The following is a 26,749-nucleotide window of genomic DNA, read 5'->3' on the forward strand; positions in this document are numbered from 1 at the left end:
ATAGAGTTGCAGGTGCTACTGCCCAGCTGCTCTGCTGGTACCTTCATGGCCCTATTGGGAGGATTCCATTTCCCCACCCTTCCCCCAGAGAATGCCTGTGCAAAGCCCATATAATCTGGTTGGTGCAGAAGTCAGAGTCTGGCTTTTAAAGAGGTTCTTTCCTTTTCCTCATTAAAAGATACTTACATTGCATCTGATCATGTACAACTATAGCAAAATGATCATTCTCCAGGATATTAGAGAGGTTTCCAAGGTTGTCATCCAGGCTAATCTAAAGAGAGGAGACCAAAAAAAGAAAAAGGTCATTTAAATGCTTCACTTTGTGACAGCATTAGAGACTCAATTCTTACTTTTAAAGCACAAGCCTGTGCGGGGGACAATATAGAGGTGTAGGAAGGGAGTATCAGAAGGCACAGGTGTGCTGATGCAGATGCAGCACTTCCTGGAGCTTTGGGGAGTGTGAGAGAAACACAAAAACAAGCACAAAGGACCACGTCCTCATCAGGTATAGTTTGGAGTAGCTCCATTAACCCCACTGGAGCTACGTCAGTCTATTCCACCTGAGGAGTTGGCCCAGTGACAGTAGTCATCCCCAGACCTCGCATGGGAGCAGAGAAATTGGGGAATACCTCTTTTGCTCTCCCTCCTTTGCACATCTGCAGAAAGCCCGGCATAAACTAACTTGTAATTAGACAAGTCATACAGTGGAATGCTTCAGAAACACAGACTATATATAGGATCAGCTCTGCCAAGTGCAGAATTCTACCATTTCAGCAGCAGCTGTTTGCCATGGTATGAGTGGGAGCAGCAGCAGGTCACCAAATTGGCACAAATGCACTGATCATAAATCTGTACTATGAGGATTACTCATGGAGTATTCAAGTTTCTCCAGCTAGACACTATCCTTGCATTTTTCCTTGCCTAAAAACCTCAGATGACAGATCCTGGCAGGCTGTGTGTCATTTCGGTAAGATTCTTTTCTCATTATCTCTCTATCCCACTTCAATTCCCTGTCCCCACTCCTCTTTCCCCTCTCATTTCTACTGTCCCTTCTTCTTCTCCACACTCCCTTCCCATCACCTCTCATCTTCTGTCTCTCCCTCTTGCTCATCCCATCCACTCTCTCCCCTCCCACTCCTTGGAGTGCGGATCATGCCTTCTTTCTGCTTTGAGGGGTGCCTAGCTCACCTCTGGGCTCTATTTGAAACAAATCAGTAATAACTGTAATACCTTTGAAAACTGGTCATTGATGACCTTGATGACTGGGTCTGAGAACTGAGCATTTCCAGCCAGCACAGAGGAGAGGATGTTACTGGGAGTCACCAGTCCCAAAATGTGACTGTAAGAGAACAGCGAGATTTGCAAAGGGTCAGCCTTGAGGTGGTCAAATGGCTAAACAGTGTTTAGGGACCAATCCTGCTCCCTTTGAAATTAATAACAAAATTTCCTGCCTTCAATGGGAGAAGGAGGTGGCCCTTAGTTCATCTGAGCATCTTTTAGTGGGTGCATGTCTTCCGGACTGTCATTTCTTGGAGTGTCACAGTAAAAACAAGACTGAGAAAACCAGCGCACTGTTGGGTCATCTCTTTCTTTCCTCCTTCCTGGGCTATGGGGTGAGCCTATCCTCCTGTACTAGAATCAGTTTCCACCACAGGAGAACATAGTTCTGACTCGTGTACCATCTGGTAGGGGAGGAAGCTGCCAAGCAAAGTGCATAGCAAGGAAATAACAACGGCACAACATTTAGATGCTAATACAGAGAGATGGGGATACAATTTCAGACTGGGAACTTTCCATCTCCAAACCAGAGCCTGGGGCCAGATCATTATTAGCTGAGATACACTGTGCTGCAGGAAAAGCTCAACTTGTTTAGCCAGTGAGGGACTCCATTGTATACCCCCAGCTGCTATTGTAACTGTTTCATTAAAACATGCATCCTCAGGAGGAAGATCCGCTTCCTAATAAAGTGTTTTTAATAGCAATTATTGTCTGAAATTTACAGCTCGGGATTTAATATTTGAAGAAAAGTCAGCTAATGGGCACTTGCTATCATTTGCTAGTGCGTTTCATATCCATTCCTGACCTTTGCTGTACACTTCATTGGTTAGGAGCCTGGTCCAACACCCATTGACTTCAGTGGGTGTTGGATCTGGCCAGTTCTTCTCTTTGCTAATTTATGTAACGTTTCCTTGATGGGCCACATCTATTATTATTGACTATAGCAAAAATGAGAACTTGAAACAATATAGTATAGCTGATCCCAAGAGGTGCCGAGTATGTGCAATGCCCATGCCACTCAGTGGGGCTCAGCATCTCTCAGGATTAGGCCTGTGTCATTATTTTTATCTTTACCACACAGGTTTTTAAATGGTACATTAAAAAGTGTATTGAAGGGACTGAATGAATCAGGTTTATTGTACAACTACAAAGTATTTCATCATCGGTTTCCTCATTGCTGTTACTCATTCACATAAGCATCCACCCAACCAGTAAAAGAGATACCCAGATTCAGCAACCACTGGTGCCTGGGCATAGCCCTTCTCCTTGAGGATTTCGATTGCCTTTTGACAGTTGACCTCTGGGACAAGAAGCAGAGGGGCCGAGAGTTTCAGCTTTTGCACCTTGACATTCCACCACCTATAGGAAAACGACAGCAGTTTATGGTTATTCACAAGCATGAGGCATGTGGGGGGCTGAGTCTGAGCTGCTCCTTGTCTTCTTTAGACAGAGCTCTCTCAGATACAGACTACAGTACAGTATAGGCAGATTTAGACTGAGGTTACCACACTTGAGCTCAGCTGTGTACTCAGGCAAGTGTCACTCCTGACTCAGGGCTTGAGCCTGCAGTGCTGAGCACACTGTCCCTGATTCACCAAAGCCCTTAAGCAAGTGCTTATCTGTAAGAATGGGCATATTCTCACTTGACTTCACTTCGTTCATTTGTACCCTGGTTTCTTAAGGCCTGGAGCATGTAACCCCAGCACAAAAAGAGAGTCCTACAGCGCAGCAGATATGGCTTCTGGAAGATTCTTGTTCCCTCTGAATGGAAGGAAAACTGCAAGTAGGAAGTCATCTGACGTTAAAGGGCCCTTCAAGCTAGCAGACAAAGGCAAAGCAAGATCTGATAGCTGTAAGCCAAAATTGAAAAAACTCAAATTGGAAACATAGGCGGCGCATGAATCGCTGGCTTGGGAAGGCTCGCCCCCAGCCCCGCCCCTTCCACCCTAGGCCCCACCCCTTCCACACACCCCTGGAACCCAGAGCCCCCCACCTGCAGCCACTGGCCCCTGCCTCAGGATAGTGCCTCAGTCCTGGAGGCCCACCCCGCTGTTCCCATAGCCCCAGGAGGACAGGCAGTGCGGCCCCAGCCGAAGCCTGGGCCATGGCACAGGGGAAGAGCCGCAGAGCCCAGAAGCAGGAGGTGGACTGGGGGCAGAGCATAGGCGGGGCCATGCCTGGTTGTTTGGGGAGGCTCAGCCTCCCCCAGCCTATGATACTCACCACCCATGACTGGAAATAAGATACAACTCTTTTTCAACAATGAGGTTAATTAACCTTTGGAGCAACATCCCAAAGGATGTTTTAAACTGAGATTAACTGTCTTTCTAAAAACTATGCTGTAGTACCACCATGAGTCACTGGGCTCAAAAGTATTCACTTATGTAGTAGAGAAGACTAAATTCCCTCCACTGCAAGAATCACTTGGCGAAATTCTATGGCCTGGGTTTGCAGGAGGTCAGACTACATTATCATAACGATGCCTTGTGCCCTTAGAATCCATTAATCTAAAATGGAAATTTTATATTTCCTGCCTGAATAGAAAATGGAGATATTTAAAAGGGCCCTTCATCTCTATCATCTATGACAATTGTCACCACAGATCTGCTGAGAGCAGCCTTGTTGGGGAGGACATTTGACACTGACCTACAAATTCATTCCAAATTGTTCTTCACTGCAGACAGACACAAGCACTTGGTCTGTATGAAAGAATTAATTTCTGCAGAAAATATCCTCCTCCTTTATGGACTAGACCAATAAACAGGGAAACCAACATTTGAAAGAGAGTCACACTTTAATCTTGTTGGAATGGATTGGACTAATCCGCGGTTCTCAAACTGTGGGTCACGACCCAATTTTAATGGGGTCACTGTGGCTGGCTTAGACTTGCTGGGGCCAGAGGCCAAAGCCAAAGCCCAAGACCCACTGTCTGGGGCCGAAGCCTGAGGTCTTCAGCCTTGGGCAGTGGGGCTCAGATTACAGGCTGGTCTTGGGCTTCCCCCCATCCTTGGGGCAGTGGGGCTTTGGCTTTGCCTCCATCTCCCCCTGTCCAGGGTGGCAGGACAGGCTCAGGCTGCAGTCCTCCCTCTTGGGGTCATGTAGCAATTTTGTTGTCAGAAGAGGGATGTGGTGCAATGAAGTCTGAAAACCCCCGGACTAGATTAACTTTTCAAAGGGACTGAATTATTCAAAGAAAATTAAAAATAGATGATCGTTTCCAAATACAGAGTGATTATTTCCCAATCAATGAGGGCAGTTAATGTAGAAGGGAGTAGAACCTTACCAAGGCTTGTGTTCCTGGACATTTTTTAGAAATCCATTCTGGCCCATCCACCTATCATTCAAGAACTTGGACCTAGAAATCATCAGCAAAGAACAAGGAAGAAGTTTGTAATGCACTCAGCAAGAAATTGGTGGGGAGGAGGGGAGGGAGGGATTTAAATGCATTAGGCTTTAGTGTTTCACCATGGCTCTCATAATTTGATCAATCAGCTGATGTTGGCCCCTTTTGAGGTGAATGGGAGGAGCATGTGAAATTACACCAGTTATTTAGGTGCCTAAGTTTAGTTTAAGCACCCAAGTATGAAAATTTCAGCCTAAGTGATTTTTCCTGGAGCATAATAGAGTATGTCAGTGATGAGTGAAATAAAATCTAAGCGTTCCGACTCCCAGCCCTTTGCTCTTACCATTACATCATAATGTTTAGCACTCTTATGTTAATGTCCATATGAGGACTGCAAAGGCCCCCCCCCATGAGAAAGGTAAATTGACTCCTTATTTATGGTCTCATTCAGCACTCCAGTTTTATGCTGGTGTAACTCTGTTGATTTACATGTGCCTGCTTTCAGTGGTGTTATACTGGCAAAACAGAGTAGTGAAGTGGGTCCATAGTGTTTCCTCCTCTGACTGACTGACTGAGGTAATTTTCCCCTCTGTCACAGACAATAACTGTCCATGTGACAGCAAAGCTTTTGTATGGCCACGTTGCTCATTTGGTCCGTGAATGTCATTTCCATTGATGTGGCTGAACTCTGCAACGCTGTCACCTCGGTGAAAGAAATAGGTCAGAAGCACTACTGAAGAGGAATCTTACATGTAGTTCCTGACAGAGTCGGGCAAGATGACAACACAGCGCTGACCCTCCGTCAGAGTCCTGGCAGCCTTCACAGCAATGGACATTGCACTGCCGGAGCTGCCACCTGATGAATGAACAAGAAAATAGACACACCCAAGAGCTAACAGTACATGAGCCAATAACATATCATCACAGAGTGGCCTCCGGTGATGCCCTGGAGTGACAGGCAGGGGACAGTTGGGTCAGGGTTCGGTAATGGGACACTGAACCCTTAGGGCATGATCCTCCTCTCACCGGCACCAGTGTGTATCAGGCATAACTCCAATAAAGCCAGTGCAGTGACACTGGTGTACGGGACAGGAGAATTGGGCCTATAATCTTGTAAGCCCCTAACCCCAACAGAGATCAGGTTGTGACCAAAGGAGAATGTGCAGGCGAGGGCTGTTGAAGGATTATGGGAGTGGTGATTCTAGTCCCATTTGTGGTCCTATCGCAAATGGCACCATCATCGCTCTGTGAGCAGTGTCTGCAGGGAGGACAAGGATTGAAAGGGCATGGCCCCAGTTCCTCAAAGGTGTGTAGGCATCTAACTTTCATTGATTTCACATCTTTGAGGGTCTAGCCAGAGAGACCAAATTCCCTACCAGTCTTTGAGATGGCCCTTTCAGGTGAGGGGCGAGGGGCTGGGAGCAATTTGCCCGTGCTGTCCCTGTTTTATTGGCACAGAGAACATTTCACTGGCCAGAGCTGCTGAGCTAACACATTTTACAAGTGCTTAGTGCACTTTAAATAAATGGTCGAAAGGAAAGAAAATTAAAATTGCAATTACACATGGGATACCAGCCAGTGATGGCGTTTGGGGCAGTGAATGTGTGTGCGCGTGCATGTGCATCTGTGTGTTATTATTTTCCTACATGTAACTGAAAAAAAGGTCCTTGGCTTCTCACCTGCCAATATTTCAGCATAGAAAAGACTAAGGGTCATCATAGTCCTCAGTCCATGTGCACTTTGGATTTCTGAGCCAAATTTGGTCTTGGTGTGACACCATTGACCGCAAAAGGAATTACAGTATGAATGTAACGGTTCTGAGTGAAAGTGATATTTTGTAAGTGTAAGTTGCAGTAGTTTAGTTTTGTAAACTAGCAGTACTCTAGCAAATGTAGAAAAAATGCTTATTTCATTGTCTATCATCTGAAAACTCAGACACTAGGAGTTAAGTTTAGTCATAGGTTGTTATTTTATAATTTATATGGCAATTTTCTTTAGACTTGCAGATGCTGTCCTTTGAAATGTGGAAACATATCTCTTGAGATAACCTTGAGTGTTAGAAGACACTTAAGGCCAATTTTTAAAGGTACTTATGTGCCTAACACCCACTGGCATCAATGGGAGTCAGGAGCCAAAATACCTTTAAAAATGTGCTTCTTATATATTTGTGTTACATATATACCAAGGTAACATTTTCAGACTTAGGTGCCTAAAATTAGGCACCTAAATCCAAACGAAGGCATCTAAATAAACGAGGCCTGATTTTTCAATGGTGCTGAGCACCTAGAGCTCCCTTGACTTCAATGGAAGTTGTGGTTTCTCACTACTTATTTAGCTATCAGCATGAGCCTATGTACTGGCTGATATTGGATTTGAACCCGTGAGCATCTGGTCCAGGGCTGAGAGTGCAGCCAGCTGAGTTGCACCAATGCTTTGTGGAGTGGCACTGATGTCCATCTGTAAACAGCATTTGCACAAGTGTGACGTTATTGACCGTATAGATCATGGTTGCAACCAAAGTCCTGTAGTGGCACCAAATCTTGTATAAAGGGGATCAAATAAAGTGTTACACACATTGAATCTATTTCCCTGTGTTAAGTATCCTCACACCTTCTTGTCAACTGTCTAAAATGAGCCATCTTGATTATCACTACAAAAGTTTTTTTCTCCTGCTGATAATACCTCATCTTAATTAATTAGCCTCTTACAGTTGGTATGGTTACTTCCACCTTTTCATGTTCTATGTATGTATATATATTTCTTACTATATGTTCCATTCTATGCATTTGATGAAGTGGGCTGTAGCCTACGAAAGCTTGTGCTCAAATAAATTTGTTAGTCTCTAAGGTGCCACAAGTACTCCTGTTCTTTTTGCAGATACAGACTAACACGACTGCTACTTTGAAATAAGACAAGATTATGGTTGGCTGGTTATGATTATAATATCTGTATGCATGTACCATTTTTGTATTTAAAATTATAAGTACTAGCTTTATACTATCTGTATTTCAAACTTATGCTGTGCTACGGGGTGACACCCCAGACAAGTTGGTGTCAGCTCTGTCTAGCCTGCTTGATGGCCCATTAAGGACCATTAGCTATACAGTTGACCCATTGAGAGAAGGCAGATACACCTTGTAACTCAGCAAGGTATGCATGGGACATGCCTATGGACAGAACTCTGAGATTTGTTTTTGCCATGTGCCCAAATGCTTGTCTTTGAAACAAAGAGAGGCCACATGACAAGAGACTATAAAAAGCTGCTGCAGCTCCTCCATCTTGTCTTCAATCCTGTTTCATACCTCTGGAGGAACTTTACTACACAGAAGCTTTGAACCAAGGACTGAAAGACCCATCCCAGCTGTGGATGTACTCCAGGGACTTGATTTGAATTTTCAGTTTATTCCATCACTGCTACAAGCCTGAACCAAGACCTTTGCCATTAAATGGAATCAATTACATACAGTAACCAATTCTAGCTCTCATCTATATCGTTTTCCTTTTATGAATAAACCTTTAGATTTTAGATTCTAAAGGATTGGCAATAGCGTGATTTGTGGGTAAGATCTGATTTGCATATTGACCTGGGTCTGGGGCTTGGTCCTTTGGGATCGAGAGAACCTTTTTTCTTTTACTGGGGCATTGGTTTTCATAACCATTTGTCCTCATAATGAGTGGCACTGGTGGTGATACGGGGAAACTGGAGTGTCTAGGGAATTGCTTGTGTGACTTGTGGTTAGCCAGTGGGGCAAAATCCAAGTCTTCTCTGTTTGACTCGTTTGGTTTGCCTTGGTGTGCAAAGGAACCCCAGCCTTGGGCTGTGACTGCCCTGCTTTAAGCAATTTGTCCTGAATTGGTACTGTCAGTTGGGTTTCACCAGAACTAGCATAGTTACAAGAAAGACAACTGTTCATTTTGAAAAGCTGTTCGGTTTCTCTTACAAAGTATTTCTCCTTGCACCAGGTACTGGGAGCTGTAAGAACGCTTTACTTTAACAGGACATCTCAAAACTTTCTGCTTCAATCCTTGCACCTTCCAGTATCATATGGCAACAGCTCAAAGACAGCAAATATAACCTCCTATGGCTGACGTAGTGGAGCTGCAGTTTTCGTCCGTTTGCCCTGTTCTGAATACCACTAATCTTTCCACTCATCTCATGTGACACTGCACCTGAAAAAAGGTAGCCCCAGAAGTTCTCCTTATGCAGAAGTGTGAACATGAGATGAGATTACAATTATTTAGCTTGAGTCAGATCCAGGGCTGCTATAAATCATTGTAGCTCCATGAAATCAATTCACACCAGCTCAGGATCTGGTCCCATCAGTATAGCACAGAGAATGTGCTAGGAACTGTATAAGACACAAAACCACAGACACTGCCTACCCTGAAGAGCTTTCTAGTCTAAAACGATTAAAAGATGAAATTAAAATGGAAAATATTTATGAACAGATATAACATTCTTCAGTAACTTACCACACAATAATCCTTCCTCTCTAATCAGCCTGCGAGCCATGAGAAAGGAGTCCGTGTCATTGGACTTGCCCCACAGATCCACCACCTGAAAGGAAGAAGAGAAAGATTTTAGGGTCCTAGACATGTTATTTTGGGCTTCATGCCTCCGGTGCATTCTGCTGTGTACAGGAGGCCGAGTTTTCAGAGGTGCTGAGCACCTGCAGCTTCCATCGGCGTCAAATCACTTTCTGCTACACTTAAAAATGGACACAAATGGCAAAGCACGTGTAGGCTTCATCCTCAGCTTCCACTGGAGTGAATTTTAATTAATTAATTCATTCATTCATTCCTCATATGCTCCTGCCAACACTGCAGAAGTAAAAGTGTTAGTGTCTAATATGTTTTGAGTAGCGGTGGGCTGAGGAAGTGGTGTTCAGATCCCAGCTGGGGTCAAGCTAGGGTTCAGGGTTTTGCTGAACCAGGGTTAAGATTCAGGGAGAGATTCAGTGGTGCTGATGGCTTGCAAAGTGCTCTGGCAGAGACTTCAGGCCAAAACCCTAGGAATGGGCTCAAATTCAAGTGCTGTTATTCAACCAGATCTAAAATGTGAAGGGGCTCACACCCGAGGTTCTGGTTTTGTGTGCGACTCCGAGAACCTGGCTGAGGGTTTTCCTGTGGAGGTGGGGAGTGGGGAGGGAGGCTAAGCTAGGGCTGTGAAGAACTCTGACTGGCAATGGGGTATGGGTCAGACTGGTGGGCAAGGGAGTTGCTGTGTGAAGGAGAAAGTGAGACGATGTTGTGGTGCATTTCTGGCAATTTTTGTTTGTTTATAACTGTCTCTCTGTTTGCCTGCTGTGTCTTTTAGATTGTAAGCTCTTCAGGGCAAGGTCTCTGACTCTTCCATAGGTGCGTCTACACTGCAATCACAGCTGTGAGTGCAGCTTGTGAAGACATACCCACAATAACTTTAATCTAACTAACTCAGGCACCAGTAGCAGGGAAGCTGCAGCAGCACGAGCTTCAGTGCTGGCTGTCCAAGCCCACCCAGAACCCTTGGTAATTACTCCAGCAGACAGCCAGTACCACAGCCCACGCTGCTGAGCTAGCTACACTACAGCTAGGGCGTGATATGTCTAGAACTAACCTCTGTGTACATGGGATCTAGCACTGTCGGGTCCTGTTCCTGGTCAGGGCCTTCAGGCTCTACTAGAATTCATACAGTAAATAACAATAATAATGAAAAGCACTGGGACCTATTATTAACAAGGCTAAAAGAACTGCCTGAAAGTTTGTAAAGAAAGACAGAATGATGGAGTGCAGTGTTGCAGCATATTTCTGGTTGTCTCTTAAATTTGGCCTCTCCCTGCAGCTCATGTAGGTCAGACATATGGAGAAACATGCCAGGGGTTTGGCAGGATCTAAGCCACCACTGATAGCTTCTTTTGTGTTGGTAACTAATTCAGCTAACTTTCAACAATTAGTGATGGGCCAGAACTGGACTCTGGATCTGAACATTTCTGAACGTGGGGACAGTTTGGTCCGAGAGCCAAACTTCATGGCTGGGCCCTAACCACCCATCCCCCCGCTTCCTCATTGCTTGTCACAATGCTACATACTGATCTGTCAAGGACAGTTGGGATAAAGTCATGTCCAATCCCTTCTACTTCCATGGTTGCGTCCTCTGCCGTGTTCAGCTCACTGGGGAGAGCGACAATGGAGCCTTCGGGATCTACACCAACAATCTGAAAGGGAAGAATCACTTGTTAGTCACACTAAGAACCTAGGGAAAATGAAGCAGAAACATCTCCAATGAAAAAATTACCGGTGTTCATATAACCATATTTGGCTGCAACACGTTTTCCTTCCCAAGGTATGCATGAACATTCCTGTCCATTGGCATGGACCGACAGGACCTTTTTGCCCAGAAGGTTTCCTTCTCATCAGCTTTACAATTTAATCTTAGAAGCATGGGGAAATGAAAGTCTCAAGGATTAGTGATGGGGCTGTGGATCCTTTTACCTGTAAGTCACTAGTCTGAATCCAGCTCACGTTGAGAGTAACTGAAAATTGTTACTATTAAAAGTGAGCTGCATCTGTACACTTCCTGGTTCAGAAAAAGTGGAAAACAGATGCTTTAATAATAAGGCCCAACCCAGCTACAGGTGACCGAGCAGACAGCCAATGGCATTGTCCCAGAGGTGACATCAAGGGCATTTCTCTAGTCAAAGAAAAGGGCAGGAAAACACCAGGTAGCCACTAATGCTCAATGCGCAGGTCAATCTTTCTACCTACTTTGCATTCCGGGCACTTCTCCTTCAGCTTTCTGCCAATGCCAGTGATGGTACCTCCCGTCCCAGCTCCACCCACAACCATGTGGACCTTGCCTGTAGTTAAAAGAGGTGAGAAGCATTTAGAGAGGACGGAAATGTTCTCCACAATTGGTTTATTCTGGCATGTCACATCAGTAGGTATTTTACACGTGTTCTGGTGCACAGAAAACCTGTGCATGTCGAAAACTGGACAGAATTCATGCCAGTGAGCAGAAGCATTGTAGTGCTGTGATGCGCCAATAAGCTTCACCCCATTGTACTTTGATAGATTGCTAGCTTGGTAACTCCATCCTTTTGGACTACACTGTGTTGAAATGCTGCAGATACATTAGTGATAGCACGCATTGGTTTGGCTGGCCTTAGCATCCAGCTAAGAGAGAGCCTAATTCTGTTCTGACATCAGTATAAACCAGGAACAGCTCAACTGAAGTCATTGTATTTACACTGATGTAAAAGTGGTGGAGGTGAGAATAGACTCAGGCCCTGAGAGTTTTAGGCTGTAACTACACTGGCAAAATAAGACATAATTCGTTACTGGCTGCTGCCAGGGCTAGCGATGGTGCATGTTATAGTATAGGTAGGGCTCAGGCTTTCTTGCCACCGTTGTCAACTGACCTTGTTAAAGCACCTGAACTCTGTTTTCACTACACCTTTCACTCTTTCTGCCACTGGGGATGGGTTCCATTTTTGCCCATGTAGACAAGGACTGAAATTCTTTTATTGCCTATTCCAGCCACCAAATGAAGCTGGATTAGTCTCTGCAGTGCTCACAAAGTTTTGATCCATTTTAATTTACTAATGACTTTGCTGGATCAGCTACAGTGTTCCAATTACTCATATAGATATTCCCAAGGAGGCCCCTTGAGCCATTTAGTCCTCTTAACTAATCCATTACATTGATGCCACAACTGCAGATAGATGGCCACCTCCACTGTGTCATCCAGCACTTTGTCATGTCCATGCATTCCCCAGGCCATACTGTCACAGCTGAGAGCAGCAGAGGCAGCTGAGCCGAAGCCCCATTGGGTACAAGAGAGAGGAGACTGCTGGTTAGCCGTTCTCTATGAGGGACCCACTACTTTGCAATTCGCTTCCTCCCAGGGTCCAAATGAGCCCAACTGTGTTGCAAGTCTCAACTCTTTCCCCAGGCTTTTGAAAATGGAGGGGAATTGTAATTACAAGGGTGGTGGATTGTTCAAGGGGGAGGTGGGTCATCTCAAATTGCTGCACTCAGGGTTTATTTAAAGTTATGTCACAGGTGCCAGGTCCCTTTTTTGCTTTTCTATACATTTTAAATAAATAAGTCCATAAAGTAACAGAACTCTCCCTCAGAAAGATATGGCATGTGCAATCCACGGCCGAGATAGAACAAACAGTACCTTCACACTGCTCCAGGATCTCCTCAGCAGTGGTGTCATAATGAGCCATTGGGTTGCCTGGATTTCTGTACTGTTTATTATAACAGAGAACAGTGTATGTTATGGTTAACAGGGTGGGTCAGACACTGAACTAAGACCAGCTACAGAGGTGTTTTACTCAAGGCATAAAAAGCCCCCTCCTTGTCCTGTGCAACACGGCACCAAAATCCAAGCAGGCCCAAGGAGAGAGTCCTAGTAGTCTAGTAACTAGGTGTCTTGGGCTTTAGGGAAGTACTGCAGTGTGTGGTAAGTTTTCCAGTGAGGAGCTAAACAGAAGGACAGGATTGTTGTCCCCAGCTACGCCCCTAAACCCAACCCAGTGCCCCCATGGAAGACACAGGCTGATAGAAAACCAGGTATTGGCAATGCTGTTGGATGGCACATTCCTTCATGACTGAAAACAAAACAGACAGAGCCTGATGAAGACTGGCAAGAGGGGGAGCTGCCTGAGGGTATGGGAGTGGGGTGTAGGGTCTGAGCAAGGGAATTCTGGAGGCAACACGCTGCTGGAGACCAGAAGTGGGCATGAAGAGGAAATTATGCTCATAGGAGTGCTGTGACACTATCGAACAAATGTTGTTTGTGCCTCCCCTCAGTGCTGATCCCTTGCCACTGTCGGGTGTTCATGGAGGTGAAGGGGCATGACCACTGTGCCCTGCTTAGACATATTCCTTCTGGGACAGAGTATGCTGCTGGCCACCCCGTCTTGTGCTTCCAGATGACAAGCACTCCTAGCTTCCTCCCAGCCTGCAGGGCTAGGGGGTGGGGGGATTGAAGGAGCTCCCAGAACTCTGAGCCCTGCAGTTGGTGCAGGGTTGCTGGCATGGGTGTTTTCTAGTTCAGTGGTGCAAATTCTTATGCTGTTTGGTGCTTTTCTTAAAGCTCCAGCTCCTGGAGGCCAGCAATTTCCTGAGAAACTCAGCTTTCATTTTTTTTTTTAAAAGTGAGTTTTGAATCCACGTGGTTTCAGAGAAAAAACTGCAAATGTGACCAGAACGTACCCAAAAAGCACATAACCACCCCTGCATGTATTTGTTGTTTAAAAAAATCTTGCATCCGATGAAGTGGGTATTCACCCACGAAAGCTCATGCTCCAAAATGTCTGTTAGTCTATAAGGTGCCACAGGATTCTTTGCTGCTTTTACAGATCCAGACTAACACGGCTACCCCTCTGATAAAAAAATCTTCTAATTTTTCAGCACAGTGAGTCATCAGGAACCCAGGAGCAGAACTCAGAAGTGCCTAACTTCCAGCCCCAAGCTCAGTCCTCGACAAGCCCATGCTGCTGCCTCTAGGAAGCTCATTCACAGAATCTGTAGAGGTCAATGATTATCTAGGCAAGAAGACTAAACTAATCTCTCCCTCCCTGCAGTGAGCCCTGTGGCAGAACATACCATCCCTGAGAAGGTGATCTTTGTATATATGCGTCAATGTGTGGGGCTCAGATTACCACTGTCCATTCTGTAGCATGGGTTACTACAAGCGGTTCGTTTGACCTTCACTATGAGCCTATTTATATACACAACATATTTTTTTCCAGTGCTGCCAGTCAGGAACCTTTCTCAAGCATAAAAATTTACTTTAAACTGGTAGTAAAACATTCTCCAAATAGAACAGGATCAAAAAGTGCTCAAACCCCCAAAACTTTGTCACAGGTTCCACAGTCTCTGAATATGCCTCTTATTTTGTTTCTGCAGCCCAATGCTTCAAGGAAGAAAAGTCAAGTCACATGTGCCATAAAAATGAGCATCGGTGTCTGGGAGAAGAAATGCAATGGCAAGAAGTGCCACAATGGTACTGAGCATCTTACAGATGTGTAGGAGAATGAAAGAGATGAGCAGACCTAGGCAATCCTGTACAATCCAGATTTAAAGAGAGAACCCAAAAAGTAATTGAATTTACCTGATCCAGAATGTGGGAGTTCGGGATTTCATATCTCAGCCTCCGAGCAACAGAAACATTAGACTCAGGGGAATCAAACTTGGTGGCTGGAGTCCTAACAATCTCACAACCAAGAGCCCTTAGTATATCAACCTGTAAATCATAAAGCAGACACAATAAAGCTGATCTCCTGTACTGCCAGTAATCTGAACCTGTATATTCATGTTAGTGTCAAAAGCCAGACTGGGCTTTGCATTCATAAGACATTTAACATTTAGAATGGCTTACAGATACAATGTCTGATTCTCAGTCACACTCACTAATGCTCTTTTACATCATTCTGGCAGCATAATGGACCTTTAAACTGGTTAGAAATGCCACCTGAAAATGCTCCTAAATACAGACGGCCTTCCCAGCATGGCATAAGGATTCTAGCCTGGCCATGCTCCTAGCCTCTACAGTGAAGGAGTAGCTGGGGGGCATGACCAGAATCCACTGCACTACTACTAGTTGCTAGTTTCCAAGGGACATATGAAGCAAAGCACATGTTAGAGCACTCCCAAGGCTGCTCTAATGTACACCATGGGCTGGGCAGCCCCAGGAAAGTCCCAGAATACAGGTAGAGCAAACTGGCCATAAGCACAGGAATGGAGTACCTGAGAATGAGTATTTATCAACAGAGAGACACTGTTGTCTAGTGGTGAGAACAAGAGTGCTAGGTATTAGAGCTCTTTGGTTTCTGATCATTTGTTGGGTGGATTATTACAGTTGGGCTGAGGAGGTGGTGTTTGATCCAGATGAGGTTGAGGTTAGGGTTGAGGTTTGAGGTTGGGATTCAGGTCTGAATTCAAAGGTGCCAAAGTCTTGCAAACTGTTATTGTGAGATTTTTGCCCCAAACGGAGGAAATCTTACAAGATCATGTGAAATTTCTGCCATCTTGATGGGGTTTCTTGAGAAATCTGGTTAATACTCCTATGAAGTTAGTATAAACATCTTCAGTTTACACAGAGGGAAATGGACGGAGAGGTCAAGTGACTTGCCAAAAGTCACACAAGAAATTGGCAGCAGAACTGAAAACAGAACCAAGGAGCTCTGCATACCTTTCCTTTGCTCTAACCATCACGCACACCCAGAGGCATACAATTGCATCATCTCTGTGCAAAAATGTACCATATTTGGCTAATATACTGCACCAGCTGCATAGCTGACACCAGATAATCAGTCAGATTATCATTGTCTGCTTCATTGTCCAACGAACTCTTTTGAATAACTACTGAAATATGCCATTACTTGTAACTAGGATTGTTACCCTATATAGGAAAGAGTTCACTAGTTCTCAAGAAAGAGAACTTTCCCCATTCCCAGGATTTCAGTGTAATACCATAAAGGACTCTGACCTTCTCAATGCTCATTTTCTCTGGCAACACAATGATGCAGCGATAGCCTTTCACTGCAGCAACCAGGGCCAGCCCGATTCCTAGGCAGCGGGGGAGGAAAGGGAATTATTCAATGACAGCATTTGGCAAGGTCAACTGACAGTCACAGTCTCCTGCACATCCTGTGCTAATCTGGTAAATGTAGCTCATGGATTTGCACTTAAAAGCTAAACAGCAATGTACCACCTTAGACTTTTTGCATGCTCTCTGACAATCTAGTGTAGGAGGATGTTCTAACTTGAGAGCTTACTTGTAATTAAGTCTCTGTGTCCCTGAGAACTGGGGAAGAGCAGTGTATTTTAACAGCATACAAACTGAAGGGACTGGAAAGGCTCAGAAGCATTTTTCTACACTTAGCAAAGCGCCAGTCTCTTGTTTTCCCACATCTGTTGTTTCACACAGAAAAGATATAATTACGACTAGACAGCTCTCTGTTCTCCTCTGGTCTGCTTAATGCCCCCCGCCCCCAGCAGTCTAACTTGTGGGATAATGCTGCACATGCACTGATCTCAATCCATGGCTAGGTTGGCAAAGCGTATCTGTGCTCTAATTTCACTCTGAATGACTGACCGAGCCAGCTGTTCCCATGCTGGCTGGGGAAGGCAAATGAGGCTTTAAATTCTGAAATGATACAAGAGGATGCGCAGGGCAGGCGTGAAACATTGCTTCTGCACTAGGACGCACTGTCCAAAAAGTCTGCGATACGCGCAGGAGATTAAATCCAGCTGCAGCGTGTCAGAGGATTGGTAGAAATAGCTTTAGTATTAGAGCTAGATCAAATGGTCAGATAAGAGAAAAACAAAGAAATTCCACTGTAAGGCCCTGACTCTGAGCTCAATCACACCATTCAGGTACAGCCCAATGTCGGAGACGGTGTGGAGTCACACAACCCCTAGGCAAGTACAAGGAGGAATGCTGCCTCAAGGGTGCAGAATTCCTTCCTGAGCTCTGCGGCATCTACATCTTTCTATAGGGTGCAGTTTAATCCCCCTCAACTACACTGGTCTTGTTTGGCCTGCTAGTGGGAGGGGTTGGGGGGACACAGACCCATAAGCCCTAGCTGCTTGGAGGTGCTGCACTCCACCAGGAAAATAGGAACGGTGCAGCCCTGGTCAGTTATGTGGTCTTCTTGTGCAAGCCAAAGAATGGGGAAAAGCTCCTGCACCTTCTCTCCCAATCATGAACTGGTCCTAGCTTGTTTCTGGCCAGCTGAGGCTAAATAAGGCAGATATGAAAGAAGCGATGATATATTTGTAAGCTTGGCAAAATTCAATTTTTATTTGTGCTATCATTGTGATGGATCATACTGATGTTTATTTTCAAGCATTTTAATAGATTTGTAGCCATTTAAATGACCAAAGTTGTGGAACGTTATGGGTGCAGGGTAAGAGAATGACTTAATGACAGTAGAGACCAAGGTTCAAAAAGTTAAAGCTTTACAGCTGCTAAAACACAAACTGTCCTCATCACCTGTCAAAATATACAATGTAAAGAGCTTTCTTCCATCAAATCCCATCTGCTTTTACTCTCCAGTCACTTGTCCATTTGTAACAAATCACTAGATTTTGCCTAAAATAAGGTCTCAAGCAGCATTTCTCCTATTTTGCCTATCTGTAAATTTGGATTGTTAGTGATGGAAATATTTTTCCATTGGTTTGTGTGTGTGTACAGTGAAATCAATATTTACTGACATTTCTAATCCTTCCAAGCCTATTTATTTGCTGGGGGAATTCAAGGGAATTCCCCTGTGAAAACTAGCTCTAACTATTCAATAACCTCGCAGCCAGGAAATGTGCTTTACGTGCGTCAGCTCCTCTAGACCTTTTTGTTACATGCATCGTTGTTAGCGAACTGCCCAGTATTACCACACACTGGCTCTGCAGTTTTGACACCTTGGTGCGGTTTTAACCCATCTATGAATTTCAGCACTAAATCACCCCTGAGATCTCACTTCCTCGGTGTGTTGCAACACGTAGGCACAGTTTGGGATGGGGTGGGTGAGTTGAGGACAGAGACAGAGTTATAAGGACAGAGGCTAATTTCCAGATTAAAGGAAGTAAAACAACGTAACACACATATCTGCAACTGCACCTCAGGCAAGGGGGCAAATTTTCTTAATCAAACTTTCCCTGCAAACATGAATACATCAGCAACAAATGGGGTCAATGGGCACTGGAAAAGGGAAAACTGCATTTAACAGAAAAGGTTTAACAAGCCTCATTTCCCCTCTTCATTATAGTAGGAGCTGAAAGGTTCCAAAAACTTCCATTCCATCCCCTCCCATCCCCTTCATAAATATCAGGCCATCATTCTATTCCATTACCATGCTGTCCAAATGTAGGGCCACAAAACCAGTTCCTACCTGTGTTTCCTGATGTTGGTTCAATGAGTGTGTCTCCAGGTTTTATGAGCCCAGCTCTTTCTGCATCCTCCACCATCCTCAGGGCGATTCGATCCTTCACGCTTCCCCCAGCATTGAAGTACTCGCACTTTGCCACTAGAATTTGAAGGGGAGCCCAAATCACAAATGAGCCCAAATCCAACTTGCCTGCATATCGTTTAATCCCTGCTATCAAATACGCTAAAACCATCACTACAGAATGGGCTTCTTCACAGAGACACACATCAGTTCTCTGATTCTTACCATTTACCCCCCTCTAGGAACACAAAAAGTACGGTATGTCATGGTAATTAACCACTAGCAACCCCCCGAACACATCATTATCTGCAGCATTAATCTATAGCATAAGGGCCGGGTACATAAGAGATGGAATGAAGAGATATTGTTTGTTTTATATTTTAAGAGCATTTGTTATTCAGTAAAATTCAAGTCAATAAATAACAACAAGTTCTACTCCCAAGTGCCAGATTTCTAAGTCTGTTTCATGAGCTACCAGTCCTCCCATTTCTGGACACAAGAGGATTGCCAGCTTGGGTCACACAGTCATAAAGTGGGTGTTTCTCATTCCTCTGAGGCATCCAACAGCAGCCAGTGTCAGAGATGGAAGAAGTGAGTGCATAGCTCATGGTTAAGGCTACGATTTAGTCATGGGTATTTTTAGTAAAAGTCATGGACAGGTCATGGGCAATAAACAAAGACTCATGGCCTGTGACTTTTACTATAAACACCCCTGATTAAATCTTAGCTGCCCTGGCCCCACAGCCACTGTTGCTCTGGAGGAGCCTGGGTCCAGCCTCACCGACCACTACTCTAGGGGGCCCCAGGGCCAGATGCCTGAGGCCGCTGAGCACTGGCAGCTCCAGCCACCCCTGGGGCCACACTCTGGCCGCTGCTCTGCTGCCCCAGGACAGCTGCTCAGGCAGTCCCCAGGGCCAGCCACACCAACTGCTGCTAGGGTGGTCTCTGGGGCCAGCTGCTCAGGCCGCCAAGCAGCAGCTGGTGCAACTATCCCCAGGGCTGCTCAAACAGCAGCCAGTCTGACTGGCTGTGGGGCCACCTGAGCAGCTGACACTGGCACTGGCTGGCCCTGGGGCTGCCTAAGCAGCTGGCTCCAGGGCCAGTTGCTCTGGTGGCCCTGGGGTCAGCCACACTGTCCACTGAAGCTACAGAATGTCATGGAGGTCACAGAACGTCACAGAATCCATGACTTCTGCGACCTCCGTTGCAAACTCACAGCTTTAATCATTGACCTTTTCTGATGCAGCAGCTCCTGTGTTGTTGTAGATTTATAAAGACATAGGGCTTTGAAAGTAACTTTTTGTGCTGTTTTTCCACACTACCTAATTAAATAAATAATTATCACTGGGCCAGATTCTCATACTCTCACTCCTCTTGAGTAGTACCTCAGAGCCGGTTCATGCTCCCTTTGAAGCCAAGGGAGTTTTGATACTGGTTTCAATCGGAGCAGGATTGGGACCTTACTCCACAAGAAGTTAATGGGGCCAGGACAACTTTTGGAGTAAATTATTACTCAGGGAGAGGAGAGGTAAGAGAACCTGGCCCTGTTTGTTGAAGGTCAACAGCTGAACTCATGCTGAACAGAACAGGGAGGAGACAGGGAGGAATTTACAATCTAAGAGTCAGTTTGTGTCACCCTAACCCACGCTGAGTTGTTAGGCCCGTACTCTGCAAGGAACGCCCTTATGAAAACAAATCAGTATACAATGTACTTTCAGGGTTTAAATTTTATGAGGTAAATTGCCAAAATCAGGCTACAGGGAAATTCCAAAAGGAAAACATGACTATTTTTAGTCATTCCTACAGCACTGTTAACCCCTTGTTTGCACCAGTTACCGCAAAAGTTTACTTTGCAGTGTACTTTGTGATAGGTGTAATAAAAGAGAACGTAAGGCCACTCATATAACTTATGTTTCCCTTCCAGTCATGCACCAGCTGGGGAGACAACATCCTGGTAAATAGCAGCACTGTATATCTTCCTGGTTTGCCCACTGACTCTTTGAAAAAGCCCCTTCTGTGTCTCCTGGGGACTTGCCTTCTAGTAACAACCTCCAATGTATGGCCAGCCTGCAGAGGTGCACAAGCAATTAATAATCTGCCTGTTGCTTGCCCTTCCTCTGTCCCCGCTACACCAACTCACCTGGCTTTTGATACAGGGGCCCTATACCAGGGGAAAGGTACACTGGAAAATGTTTTATCTTGAAATGAACCTCAGAGTGAGAAGAGCAGATGGGAATGGGACCCCCAAACTGGGAGAAAACAAACTTTTAATCATTGTTAGCATGGAGACAAGCCACAGGACAATAACTACCTGTGCTTTTTCTGATTTCCCTTAGCACCAGCAATGCTACAGCCTGCACATACAGGGGCTTTATCACCTGCTGAAAGACTAGCAATCCTCCAAGCTAAGCAAAAGATGCTGCCGAGGGACTGTAGCGATTGTATCCCAGTAAAGAGTTATGAAGGCAGCAGAGTGAAGGGATGGGTTCCTGAAGAATTCGTAAAGAATCAGAATGGAATGCATGGTTCTGGAGAGGGACCTGATGAACATGATGCATGCACTATGTTCTCTTTTTATTCAAGGCATGTTATTTATTAACTATGTCATTTGCTGGATCATCTGAGACAATGAGACATGGGATATGTTGGCCAGAGAGTACAAGAGCTAGTAATCCCAGGACAAAGATGAGGAAGACCTAGAAAAAGGTGGTTTGAGACATTGAAGGAGGACATGAAGAAAGTTTGTGTCAGCTTGGGAAATGCACTTGATAAAAATATTTGGGATGACAAACAAATACCACCAACACTAAAAAATTTCATTGAGGAACAACTGTCTTGCATCATTAGAATATCCATCCCATAGCATTAATCTATATAATACGATTCCAGGATTATCATTCTGTGCATGTGTCATTCTGAAGCCTAGAACGTCTGAGTCAGTGTGAAGCAATAGAAGCAGCTGCAAGCATAGTTGAGAACTCTTTTTGTCCAGGATTTCACCAGGTTCAATCATCACTGGGATTTGCAGTCTGCTACTATCCAATTGTTAAGTTGTCAGCTGATTTTCAGCATTTTTACACATGACTATGAATAACACCCATGCAACAGCATGGGCTTTCAGCTAGTTCCTCCTGAAATCAATACACACACTTTTCAGTCATTTCCTTGGCTACAAAACATTCATTATCCACAAATACCCCTGGCCTCAAAGTAGGAGCAACACACATCCCTGATTCTATTTCCCTAACCAGTTGGGGCATTTTGCAGGGGCGCTCCCTCCCTCCAGCTGTCCATAACATTCAGAAAGTCTCTCCACCTCCTCCTCCCTTCCCTCAGTGAGGCTCCCTCCCTTGCTCTCACAGATGTGCAAAATGCAGCAAGCAGCTATCACAGGAGGCATGTTATCCGGCCTTGCCATGAGACACCTCCACCTTCCCTTCAGTCTGTTTGAATGCACACTCTACTCTCATTCAGCAATCACACACGATATAGTTATAAGTCAACTTTTTTCTTCCCAAAGTGTCCAGTAAAAGGCTTCATAAGCCAGGGAGGCAGAAGGGAAAGCTGGGTCTCCCAGAATGGCAGGAGGAATCAACTTCACTAATGTCTATGGTATCCTGAGAGCAAAAGTTCCCTTTGCTCATTCCAGCAAAAACAGGCCTGAGTTTCTAAAGATCCTGGCATCATGGACCTTTCCAGACCACCTGGCATTAATAGCTGTGAACCTTCCACAGTGATCAGCCAGCCCTTGCAGCAATGAGATATAACCTTCCTGTTGATAAAATCTTTGATGTGGTGTGGGGGGCAAAGAATAGTCCCTATATATTCAGGAACCCCATCTGTGCAAAGCCATCAATAACTACCCGTGCATTGCCACGCTTTGTGACACGGTACAGCAGCGCCCTCTGAACAGCACTGCAAACCTCAATGACAACAGGCCTGACAGTTGATCTACCAACAAACTGGCTAGCCAGCTACCAATGGCAATCAGAGCCGACGAGCTCCCAGAGGGTATGGGCCAACTACTTCTCCATGCTGAGGGGACCTCTCCTGTTGGTGTTCTGCTGCAGCAGCTCCGGGGTGGGCTCTGCAAGGGTCTCTATAGGAAAGTAGCTGTCCGCCTCCTGAAGTTCTGCTGCTGCTACTGGTCATCCCAGTTCTGAGTCACCCTCTCGTCCCACCGGTCACTGCTAATTCTTTGAGACCATAAAGTGCTCTTATCGATGTGAACCTGCTCCAGGAAAATGCCCTTCAGAAATAACGACTTGAATTCATCCTTCTGCTCCTCCTTCACCTGTAGCCATATAGGCCAGCCATCCAAAGCCACCAGGCCAAACCCATCTGGCTGCACAACTGTCAAAGCACATACTTCATCCTGTTTGTATTAACGGCTGTCATGATTGTGGCGCTCAGGAGGGTGACCACCCTCCCGAATTGGGTGGGACAGTACCGAAATGCAGAGTTCAAGTCCTGTTCCAGGGCTGAATGACTCCCTGTGATGCCGCTCTGCACCTGCCTGAGACTCCAGGGCAGCGCCAACCTCTTCCTGGTGTTAGGGGGGGCAGTGGAAGGCCTTAGCCTCACGAGGCCCCACCCCCTGCTCCTCCTATCCCACCCCGAAGCACACTCTCCCTTTTTGTGCCAAGACCAATAATAAAATCGTTAAATAAGGTTGGTCCCAAGAGTGATGCCCAAGGCACTTCACTAGTAACCTCCTTCTAGCCTGACAGTTCACCTTTTAGTATGACCGATTGTAGTGCCCCCTTCAACCAGTTCCTTATCCACCTTTCAGTTCTCAGATTGAAGAAGATCAGGGTTAATATAACTAATAATTTCTCATGTGAAACTGTATCAAATGCCTTACTGAAATCCAGGTAGATTAGATCCACTGCATTTCCTTTGTCTAAAAAACCAGTTATCTTCTCAAAAAAAGATATTAGTAACTTTGTTACCACCTCTTGAATATAACAGTTGAAACAATTGCAGAAAAATCAACAATTACTTTCTATCATTTAGGCTACTTTACTTTTTGCAGTTCACCAAACTTGGAACAGATCATTTAACTTGAGGAAACATCCTAACAGCCCTTTCTTATCTTAAATCACCTGTTAATCACTCTGTTTATAAACAAAATTCTGACTCCTGCCTCAGAGGTGCAAACTGGGAGCAGTTGCCTGTCTCCTCTGCAGAACTCATAGAATTTCAGAGTCAGGCTGCCTGCCTGCCCCAAGCGGTGGGAACGCCCTCTGTTGCCCCCACAAACTCCACCTATGATTTCCCCTTGTAGTTAGCTATGACACTCTGGGGCTATGTTGTCTGCACTTAGAACGCTACAGCATTTCAGTGTAAACACTAGTCTAGCAATGGGAGAGGTTCTCCTGTTGGTGTAGTTCATCCACCTCCCCAAGGGGCAGTAGCTAGATCAACAAAAGAATTCTTCCATCGACCTGTCTACACCTGAGAGGCGTAGCTATGCCGATGTAAATTTTCAGTGTAGACCAGCCCTGAGTATCTTTCCCAGACCTGAAGAAGAGCTCTGTGTAGCTGAAAATTTTCTCTCTCACCAGAAGTTGGTCCTGTAAAAGATATTACCTCACCCACCTTGTCTCATGTGATGCAATAGAATGACACCCGCTGGCACAGCTGCAGAGAGCCAGGTAGTGTATCAAGAGGATTTCAAAAGGCTATTAAGAAGAACTGTTAAAAAGTTATACATCCCCAGTGTAGATACAGACAGGGCTGCTAGGCCTTAACAGGGCCACCCAGAGGATTCAGGAGGCCTGGGGCAAAGCAATTTCGGGGGCCCTTTCCAAAAAAAAAGTTGCAAAACTAAAGAATATTATATTCTCATGGGGGTCCCTGCAGGGCCCCGGGGCCTGGGGCAAATTGCCCCATTTGCCCCCACTTCTGGGCGGCCCTGGGCCTTAAGCATCTTATGTGACACAACCCTGCTGGAATTCTGAATCCTTGACAGTGGCTCTGGCTGTGGCATCTGCTCTGCAGGCAGCATCACTGCTCCCTCTGCTGGATTTGAATTGGGAGGAAACAGTAAGGAAGAGGAGCAGAACGCATACAGCAGCTGATTGGGATAGATGGTGAGGGGCCCTCCACACTGCTACCTCCTACCCAGGTCTCACTCCCACCCTTCAGCACTCCCCCCAACCACTGACCCAAGCACCCTTCAGTACTCATATGCTCCTGCTTCAGCTGCCAAGATTTGTGTTGCTCCATTTCCCATCCCCACCAGGGCTTAGGGCAGGATGTATGCAGGAAACCAGCTACTCTCATCTGTGAGAAATGCCACATGTGGAGCTGGATAAAGCCTGGCAGCTGTGTAGTTAGTGCAGACATTCAGCACACAAATTCAATTTGAACCTTTGCTTTCCAATTCATCTTTAACATTTCCTAGCTGAACTCATGTGGGTTGGTGTGGCACATTTGAAATATGCCATGAAACATCACAATAAATAACTTGAACAATCACCAATTCTGTTTATCTTGGCGAAAGTGTTAGTAACCCGAGGGAAGCCTTGCTTCCCTCCATCATGGGGGGAGGGAGGGAAAAGAGGAGGTTATTATTAAGGCTCGCATCTTGTCACAGAAAATTATATAAGGAATTGTGTTTGGTCATGGAGGGAAAATGGAAAAAAATAATGAGTTTATATGGGAAATAAATGCCAAAGGTCATATTACTTTTAATCAATCAGTCTCCTTTATTTTGAAAGGAACTGTTTTAAAGTCTTTAAAAATATTCAGTACCACTATCTGAGGGCCGCCTAGTTCAGCCCTGCAAGAGAAGCTATGCAGGAAGATTAGGGTTGCCAACTTTCTAATTGCACAAAACCGAACACCTGGGGCCAGCACCTGCCCCTTCTCTGTGGCCATGCCCCCATCTACTCTATCACCCCCCCCCCCCGTTGCTCACTCTCCCCCATCCTCACTCATTCGCTCATTTTTACTGGGCTGGGCCGGGGTACAGGAGGGGGGCTGGGAGTGTGGGCTCTGAGGTGGGCCAGAAATGTGGAATTCAGGGTCTGGGAAGGGGCTCCAGGCAGGGGGTTGGGGTGCAGGGGTGGGTGAGGGCTCATGCTGGGGTTTCAGGCTCTGTGATGGGGCTGGGGATGAGGGGCTTGGGGTGCAGGAGTGGGTTCCAGACTGGGTGGTGGAGCTGAGGGGTTCAGAGTGTGAGATGGGGTTCCAGGCTGAGATAGGGGGTAGGAGTGTGGGAGGGAGTACAGGCTCTGAGTTGGGGGTGCAGGTTCCTGGATGGGGCAAAAAATGAAGGTTTCAGGGCATGGGAGGGGGCTCTAGGCTGGGGCAGGGAGTTTGGGTGCAGGAGGGGCTCCAGGATGGGGCAGGGGGTTAGGATGCAGGAGGGGATGTGGGCACCAGGCAGCGCCATGTCCCTCAGCTCCTATGCATAAGGGCTGCCAGGTGGCTCTGCACAGTGCACACAGGCACCACCTGTGCAGCTCCCACTGGCCACAGTTCCCGGCCAATGGGAACTGTGGAGACAGCACTCAGGGCGAAGGAGAAGCAGCGCATGGAGCCTTCCAAGCAGTCCCTCACCCTAGGAGCTGAGGAACATGGCGCCACTTCCGGGGGAGCCTTCCAGCCCCGCCAACTGGGCTTTTAATTGCCCGGTCAGCAATGCTCACCGGAGCCAACAGGTCTCTTTTCAACTGGGGGTTCTGATCGAAAACTGGACACTTGGCCACCCTACAGAAGATGTATGAAGTGTAGCTTTGGCCATGTCTGTCCCAGGATATTAGTGAGACAAGGTGGGTGAGGCGATATCCATTATTGCACCAACTTCTGTTGGTGATAGAGACGAGTTAAAGCGAAACAATCTGTTCCACCTTGTGAAAGCAGCAAAGAGTCTTGTGGCACCTTATAGACTAACAGATGTATAGGAGCATGAGCTTTTCGTGGGTGAATATCCACTTCATCGGATGCATGTATTCACCCACGAAAGCTCATGCTCCAAAACGTCTGTTAGTCTATAAGGTGCCACAGGATTCTTTGCTGCTTTTACAGATCCAGACTAACACGGCTACCCCTCTGATACTTTCCACCTAGTGGTTCGCTGTGATGCTCCAAGTGCCCTTCCCAGCCCTGAAGAAGAGCTCTGTGTGGCTCAAAAGCTCGTCTCTCTCGCTAACAGAAGTTGGTCCAATAAGAGATATTACCT

The 26,749-nt window shown here is 45.9% G+C and overlaps 1 protein-coding gene across 1 annotated transcript in view; it reads right to left on the reverse strand.

Moving 5' to 3' along the window:
• Window positions 1-26,749, reverse strand: part of LOC127043284 (cystathionine beta-synthase-like) — a 57,333-nt gene that overhangs the window by 5,969 nt on the left and 24,615 nt on the right. The window contains exons 4-15 of the mRNA XM_050937268.1: window positions 18,502-18,636; window positions 16,101-16,180; window positions 14,724-14,855; window positions 12,783-12,852; window positions 11,366-11,457; window positions 10,690-10,815; window positions 9,095-9,179; window positions 5,372-5,477; window positions 4,562-4,633; window positions 2,503-2,637; window positions 1,231-1,339; window positions 187-271 (exon numbers count right to left, since the gene is read on the reverse strand). Of these exons, the coding sequence (XP_050793225.1) occupies window positions 187-271; window positions 1,231-1,339; window positions 2,503-2,637; window positions 4,562-4,633; window positions 5,372-5,477; window positions 9,095-9,179; window positions 10,690-10,815; window positions 11,366-11,457; window positions 12,783-12,852; window positions 14,724-14,855; window positions 16,101-16,180; window positions 18,502-18,636 (1,227 nt within the window). The remainder of the gene's footprint in view (window positions 1-186; window positions 272-1,230; window positions 1,340-2,502; window positions 2,638-4,561; window positions 4,634-5,371; window positions 5,478-9,094; window positions 9,180-10,689; window positions 10,816-11,365; window positions 11,458-12,782; window positions 12,853-14,723; window positions 14,856-16,100; window positions 16,181-18,501; window positions 18,637-26,749) is intronic.

This window comes from Gopherus flavomarginatus, chromosome 1, assembly GCF_025201925.1.
Source record: "Gopherus flavomarginatus isolate rGopFla2 chromosome 1, rGopFla2.mat.asm, whole genome shotgun sequence".
NCBI classification, from domain to species: domain Eukaryota; kingdom Metazoa; phylum Chordata; order Testudines; family Testudinidae; genus Gopherus; species Gopherus flavomarginatus.